We start from the raw sequence: 7,945 nt of genomic DNA, 5'->3' as shown, positions 1-7,945 counted from the left end.
TTGGGAAATGTGGTGCACCCGTGCAGGAAAGTTTATCTATTTGAATAGTCGTGTCCCTCGGTAAAAGGATGGCCAGGGGTTGTACCTTGACCTTATGACAACTAGAACCGGATACTTAATAAAACACACCCTTCCAAGTGCCAGATACACCCGGTGATCGCTCTCCAACAGGGCGACAAGGAGAGGATCACCGGGTAGGATTATGCTATGCGATGATACTTGGTGAACTTACCATCTACTCTCTTACTGCTTCAAGATGGAGGTTGCCAGAAGCATAGTCTTCGATAGGACTAGCTATCCCCCTCTTATTTCGGCATTCTGCAGTTCAGTCCACATATGATACCCCTTTTCCATTTGATACCAATGCATACATATGTAGTGTAGCTCCTTTCTTGCGAGTACTTTGGATGAGTACTCATGGTTGCTTTGCTCCCCCTCTCTTTCCCTTTCTATACCCGGTTGTTGCGACCAGACGATGGAGTCAAGGAGCCAGATGTGACCATCGATGATGACTCCTACTACACTGGAGGTGCCTACTACTACGTGCAGGCCTCTGACGACGACTAGGAGTGGGTTAGGAGGATCCCAGGCAGGAGGTCTACGCCTCTTTCGATATGTATCCCAGTTTGTGCTAGCCTTCTTAAGGCAAAGTTGTTTAATTTATGTCTGTATTCAGATATTGTTGCTTACGCTGACTCGTCTATGATCGAGCTCTTGTATTCGTGTCCTCGAGGGCCCTGGCTTGTAATATGATGCTTGTATGACTTATTTTATTTGTAAAGTTGTGTTGTTGTATATTTCCGTGAGTCCCTGATCTTGACCGTACATGTTTGCATGTATGATTAGTGTACGGTCAAATCAGGGGCGTCACAAGTTGGTATCAGAGCCGACTGTCTGTAGGAATCCCCCTTCCATACTCCTTGGCCGAAGTCGAGTCGACATCGACATTACAAAACTTTTTACTAATATGATTGAAAATTGTATAAAGTGTGTTGGGGATACAAGAGACTTCTTGTATCTTATTGCGGGGTTGCTCGAGAGGAGAATATATTCATCCTACACCTCCCACAGGTTGATAAACGTTAGGTCATCCACTTGAGAGAAATTTGTTGTCCTACAAAACTCTGTGCTTGGAGGCTCAACAAAGTCTACAAGAATAGAAGTATGTAGTAAACATTATCACTCGACCAAGCCATTGGAACCTCCCTGGACCTGATGAGCTGACTTGGATTTGGGATGTCAAAATCTCCATCAAACTATGTATCTTTCTTTGGCAGCTTTTTTGTAGTCAAATTCCATCGGGAGTGCAGGTGCTTAAGCGAAGTGGCCCTGATGATGGTTGTTGCCTCCTGTGTGATGTGGATGATGACTTTAACCACATTATGTTCATGTGTGTGACTGCATAGTTTCTTTGGAGTTGCCTGAAGGAAGTTGTTGGGTGTCCTGAAAGAAAGCCCATGCAATTTTCCGGACTTCTTTGAAATTATGCAGAATAGCTCTAACCGCGACCGCAAAATCTAGTGGTTGGGTTTTGGCAGCATAGCTTTTCACTGAACACATTCCTTTGCATCGCCTATCTAATGCCATATATAAACTTTGCGGTTTTCTTGCAGCAATTGAGAATACTTTGTAAGCAGCAAGAGCGTGACGCAATTAATGATCTCATCGAGAAGTTCCGTGTCATGGCACATTGATTGTTGCCGCCCCTCCCGCCGTGAGGTAGCTATGGTTTAGATTTGGATGCATGAGCATATTGTTAAGCTGGTGCCCCAGCATTGTACCTTTCTTTTTAGTTTTCAGTTGTACTTTTGGCACTTGTCTTTATATGGATGATATGGTGTGATGCTTTATGAATTACTATGAGAAATCCAATTTGGCTCCTCGGAGCCCGTGCTCCTGCGTGTGAGAAATAATTTTTAAAATGTCAAAAAAAATCTCAACAAAATTTTCATGTATTTATAGTCACATTCAAATACTACCTGCAAAGTTTTAGGCAAAAAAGTCAAACATTTTGGCCTTTGCAAAGAAAAAAACGAATTAGAACAGCAAATGTTACCCCAAAATGTCACCCAAATTTGTTTTTTCACCAACAAAACACTACCTCTCCATGTCGCATGAAAACTGTCAAGCGCGCTTGTGGCACTAACATGAACATCCACAAAAACAATTTAGAATTTTTTGAAAATAAGTTACCACTTTATTGTGGTACTGTTCATCCATGAGAAAATTCCCTCCCGATTTCTCAATTACTATACAGAACATGTACCGTTGCAGATCTATCACTGGTTATATACATATTTTAATTAATGTCTCTTATATTTCCCAGACGGGTTCTATCCGTAGATATGAAAAAATGCATGTGATCAAATATGTTCATGTGATAATTTGTCCATGGTAAATTAACCAGTCGTGTAGTCACATACACATGGGTGGATGAGACCAGGTTTTTCTTTACAAACTAGTCTTGCAAGCACCCTCAGAGCACCACGTATTCAAATTTAAGCCATCACACAACATATTTGGGCGGCAATCCGCGTTTTTTCCTTGCACCAATTGAGAATATTTAGTAAGCAGGAGGAGGACAACACAATTGATGATCTCATCAAGAAGTTTCGTGTCGTGGCACGTCGATTGCTGCGGCCCCTCCTGCCGCGAGCTAGCTGTGGTTTTTATTTGGATGCATGGGCATAATGTTAAGCTGGTGCCCCCAGCATTGTACCTTTCTTTCTAGTTTTCAGTTGTGCTTTGGGCGCTTGTCTTTATATAGATGATATGGTGTGATGCTTTATGAAATGTCTCGCTGTGGCCTATCTATATGTATATTATTGGCTACCACAAAAAATAGCTTATTATTTTCTATATAAAAGAAACACTTATATAGATACAGAGCATTCGTTTCTTCATGGGCAGAGATTTAATTCGGGTGATTTTACAAAATTATTCATACAAATCTAAGATAATGTTTACCATGCTATAAAATGAATTAATCTACTATATATATAATTGTGTAAGTCATTTGAGAGTTAACTACTTTATGGTCAATGTTACAAATATGCTCATGCAGATCTAGATACGCCCACTGTGATCTAAATGCTTTTATATTTGTTTACAGAAGGAGCAGTAATATTTTGTTCATCTAGCGTTTATTCTCACGCGTGAATGGAATAGTGTTTGTTCTCAGATTTTCTAAAAGTACGAACTCTTGAACAGCTTTAGACGCCAAATCAATTGTAGAAAAATACACGCACCAAGTCAAATTTGAGGTTCGATCAATTGGTATCAACTCAGCTAATCACCCGAGGGACAAAGCGTTGTCATGTAGTGGACTGCTCCGAGGAAGCAAAAAAAAAACAGGAAATAGAGAGAAACAAAATGAAACTATTTCCCCACTTAAAGACAGATAGATGATTAATCAACTTACTGGCATAACTAGTGATACATATATACGACATGTACCAGTATTTGGCATACTGGCCAATTAGTGGTAGAAATATATGACAGGCAGTAATTGACATACTCCAAAGATTAATCAACTTACTTAATTAGTGATAGATATATGACAGGTACCAGTATTTGGCATAGTGGTTAATTAGTGATGGAAGACATGACATGTACTAATTGACACACTGACTTTATTCGTCCACATTTTGCAGCTTGCAAACAGCGGATCTACTTCAAAGTACAGAACCCAAAACCCATGAACATAGTACCAAGTCACAGTTACAGCAGTAAATAACAGGAGCGCTAGCTACCACAACCTCCCTTCTTTTCCCTAAATGAAAACTATGCAGATCCTAAGTAACACAGGAGACCAAGGAAGCTGATTGCCATAGCCACCGAGGTACTACTACTAGAGGATCTATGTAGTTTTCGTTAGGTGGGCATGCAGTGAGCACACTCCTCACATCACTAACGCGAGCTAGGGGAACATCGACCTTGATAACTTGGCACGGTGGAGCTAGCTAGAAAGGGTAGCCCAGGGTGGCGGGGACGCCGAGCAGGCCGCTGCCGCCGCCTCCGTGGCCATGGTGGTCGTTGTTGCTGTTGTCGTCGGCGAAGAGCCACGTCTCGATCGCGTTCAGCTGCGTCTGATCCGGCGCCAGAACGGCCGGCTTCCTGTCGTACTCGAACGCGGACCCCAGCGCACGGGCGGCCGCGCCGCTGCCGTAGGAAACCTCCGACGCCGACGAGCCGGAGGGGCTGTCGGCCGCGGGGACGGCGCTGCGGCCCTTGCTAGCCCACCCGTCGAGCATCCGCGAGATGTTCGCGGTGGTGAGCACGTACGGACCGGCCGCGGAGGGCGAGCACTGGGACAGCGACGCGGCCGACGAGCTCGAGGCCGCCGGGCTGCCGCTGTCGGCGCCGGCTGCGGCAGGCCCATTGACGCCGTCGGCCGCGTCGGGCTGCTGCGGCTTGATGTCGTCGAGCGTGGTCAGCGCCTCGCGCAGCGCGCGGCGCGCCATGTTGATGTCCGTCTGCAGCCGCCTCTCCCACTGGCCCTTGGAGGAGGAGGCGGGCCTCTGGGCCGCCGGCTTGGCCGCCGCGTCGCCCCCCGCCTGCAGCTTGCGCTTGAGGTGCGTGTTCCAGTAGTTCTTGATGTCGTTGTCGGTGCGCTCGGGGAGGTAGGAGGCGATCGCGGCCCACCTGTTGCCGAGCAGCGCCTGGAGGTGGACGATGAGCTTCTCCTCCTGGTCGGTGAAGTTGCCGCGCTTGATCCCCGGGCGCAGGTAGTTGGTCCACCGGAGCCGGCAGCTCTTGCTACACCGCATCAGGCCTGCACACCAGAGGGATTTAGTCCACAATCAACCACGTGATCCACAGAAAACGAAGACAAAAACCGGCAAGAAGAAGAAGAAGAAGAAGATGGACGGATGCGTACCGGTCCTGGTGGGGACGGCGCGCCAGTTGCCGGGGCCGTGCTCCTGGACGTAGGAGACGAGCACGAGGTCCTCCTCCGGCGTCCAGGGGCCCTTCTTGACGCCCTCCTTGTCGCAGCACGGCGGCCTCCCCATGCTCTCTCCCGCTCCCCCGCTTGCTACCTCGGCTACACCGAACGGGATGAGAGGGAGAAAGGGACGGAGGGGTCGGTCGCCTTTTGCTGCAGTTGCGAGATGGGCGGGGACAAGAGGTCTAGCCACCGGCGCCGTATACGAGCAGGATCGCGTGACGCGGGCCGCTGCTACGCTACAAAGGGAGTGAGGTGAGGAGAGGAGGCTAGACTGAGGTGAGGTGGAGACGGAGGCTGTGGTGCGCTGGAGGGAGCGGGGTGAGGGAGGAGGAGGACAAGCAAGGCTCGCTCGCTGCAGGGTCCAGAGCAGGGGTGCGGTGTAGGCGCGTATATATACACGGTTACGCTCGGTGGTCACGCCCAAGGCCCAGAGCAAAGCACGGCGCTGACCTTGCGATTACCTGGGCTGTTTAGCTCCCGGCCGCTTTTACCACGGCCAGGATACCGAGACAGCTAGCCAGGGTGGTAGGAGTACTGTAGCCTGCGAGCCATGGCTCCTTCCTTGAGCAGTCAAAATAGAGAGAGAGGGAGATAGGGAGGTGCGTGGAGAGGCAGGGAGAAAGGGAAAGTGGCCAGAGTGTGCATTTACTCCGGTCTCGTGGCAAAGTCAGCCTGGTGGTGGGGCGGTACACTGCAGCTGCAGCTGCGACACTGTGCATGCCGCCTTGCGATGCGATGGATGCCGCGTGCATTAATCGCACGCCCGCCCGCTCTGCGTGGCCGTGGCGTGGCACCATATGCCATGTTGCGCCCTGCGTGCCACGCCATGGCCCGTTACCTCCGGCCGCCGTCTCCCAAACGGAAACGAAAAAGAAAAAAAATCCGAGAACAATCACACTGCACGTTATAGTTTGGTGTTACAAGCCACGGCCAAAGTCCAACTCGGCGCGTGTGCTAAGCATGTTTGTCGCACCGCAAACCTCCTCCAACTCCAGGAGGGTTCGTCTGCATGCATGCACGCATTGCATGCCAAGCGAGAGCACCGCTGGTGTCCATCCATGCAAACCTTTGACTCGTTCTGGGTGGGTCTGAGCTGAGCTGGCATCTCGAAATCAAACGCTTTTCCAAACAAACAAACGGACAGACGGACTCCGGTAGCTAGCGCCCCTTTCCATGGTGCGCGCGTCACGGCCAGCGCTGGAATCCCGGCCGCCTCCCGCCGGAGTTAATCCAGATCGCGCGGCGCCACCGCGGGCCGCAGGGTCTAACTTTGACCGCCCGCAGCCGCCGGTCAGCGCCACACACATGCACACGCACACGCTGACATGCGCATCGGTAACTTCTCCGGCCGGCCGGAGGCCCGCATTAAAGGTGGCCTTTTCCGCCAGCGTTTTTCACCCTTGTGATCCATCGGTCGATCGACCGTCACCTTTGTGTGACGGGAGAGCGAGCGGCGGGCATGCGGCGCAGGGGAGGCATGAGTAAAGCGGAGCGGCAGTGGGAGTGGAGTAATGGCCGGCCGGGCCGGCTCGTGTGCGCCTTGGTACTTTAAGCTGCTGCGCCATTGGTACCATGCATGCATGCACCCAAAGTAAATGTAGACGAGGAGGGTGCACTGTGCATCGTGCACCAACCAGGCGGGCGGGCAGGCTCACCAGCTCAGAGCTGTAACGCGTGAGCAAGGACGTCCGGCCGATCGGACTCTGGACGGCCCGGATGCATGCAAGTGTATTCATGACTTGCTATGTAGTCAGTACTCTACGTCCTCCGTACGTAGGCCGGTGGAAGTAGTAGCAGCGGCACATGCGTCGGCTAGCTGCGTGACGAGAAGGTCAACGAACAGGAGTAAAGGTATGAGCAAAAAAGTCAACACCTTGTCTACGGACACAAGTACAAGAGACCTCGCTTTGGTGTAGTAGGCGTGTAGGAGTAGCCTACCCTTGCATGCATGCCCTCTGCGGTTGTCCCTTAACCAAGAAATGATTATTTGTGTACCACCGGGAATTTTGCCAGTTGCTTTGCTTGCAGGTGTAGTACACCACTCTGAACCGGGTTTAAGAAGTGTACAAATCATATTATCACAGGTTCCAAATCTCATACTACAGCCAGTAGACCGAGCATCAACGGTAGTTTCTTCCGGTAGAAAAAAAGGGATGCCCCGGGCATTGATGCACACGCCTGTTTTGTTAAATCACTTTAGCGATATGTCAGTCAACAGAATTTTGGATTTGGATCAGTCGATTTTCTGGCCATTGATTTTGGCTTTTAAGATTCATGCTCGTTTTTTTTTTCTTCTACTGCGTGTTTTGTCCTGTTTTAGGCTTGTTGTTTTCAACTTACTCTCTTTTTGGGTCAATTGATCATGGTAATGGGCCTGTAGTCGTTACTGTTTGCTCTTTTGTCTATGCATTGCACTGTCTATCCCTTGCATATTTGATATATCCTCGGATGTCTAGCTTGTGCAGGCAGGAACTAACTATTTTAGGTTTCGAACCAATGCCACTAATTCATTTTTCTTATAAAACATTCTTTTCTTTCTTTCTTTTTTAAGGGTAATAGCAATGCCACTAAGTCATTCTGTCTTTGAAAAGTTATTTTTTGCAAAACTTTCACTATCATATCCTTGTTCTTATATTATAAATAATCAATTTCTACGTAAATCATGTGCAAATTTTGTCATTATTTGTTATATTATATTTTATTTGTTATGGGTAATTGAATGTCACAAATCCATTCTTCCTTATAGGAGTTCATCATTTTGATTTTGATTTAGTTTTATTTGATTTGATTTCTTCATTAAGGATAATAACAGTCCTACTAGTTTATTCCTTCTTAAATTGTTTTTTTTTTCAAAGATTGCACTATTGTATGTTTATACTTGCATATTGTATAAATGTGTTATTTTCATGTAAGTTGTGTGCAATTCGTGTCATTATTCATTTTAATTCTTTTTTTCAGGGGTAATACCAATGTCACCAATTCATTCTTTCTTACAAA

General features: G+C 48.1%; 1 protein-coding gene across 1 annotated transcript; it reads right to left on the bottom strand.

The window, feature by feature from the left end:
- Positions 1-3,612: 3,612 nt before the first annotated feature.
- On the bottom strand, positions 3,613-5,314 carry LOC125536135 (transcription factor MYB30). Its single transcript, XM_048699280.2, has 2 exons — positions 4,880-5,314; positions 3,613-4,774 (listed from the first exon to the last, which is right to left on the bottom strand). Exons 1-2 carry the CDS (start codon positions 5,010-5,012, stop codon positions 3,963-3,965), a joined length of 945 nt encoding a protein of 314 aa, XP_048555237.2. The 5' UTR covers positions 5,013-5,314; the 3' UTR covers positions 3,613-3,962.
- Between the last annotated feature and the right edge of the window lie 2,631 nt (positions 5,315-7,945).

This window comes from Triticum urartu, chromosome 2A (genome assembly GCF_056163025.1).
Source record: "Triticum urartu cultivar PI428250 chromosome 2A, HENAU_Tu73, whole genome shotgun sequence".
NCBI lineage: Eukaryota > Viridiplantae > Streptophyta > Magnoliopsida > Poales > Poaceae > Triticum > Triticum urartu.
This window is presented reverse-complemented; position numbering and strand designations above follow the sequence as displayed.

Excerpts from the sequence above, each read along its gene's own strand:
- LOC125536135 (XM_048699280.2), bottom strand. The coding sequence starts at position 5,012 with ATGGGGAGGCCGCCGTGCTGCGACAAGGAGGGCGTCAAGAAGGGCCCC. Across the intron at positions 4,775-4,879 it reads CGCCGTCCCCACCAGGACCG|GCCTGATGCGGTGTAGCAAG; the intron begins GTACGCATCCGT and ends TCTGGTGTGCAG.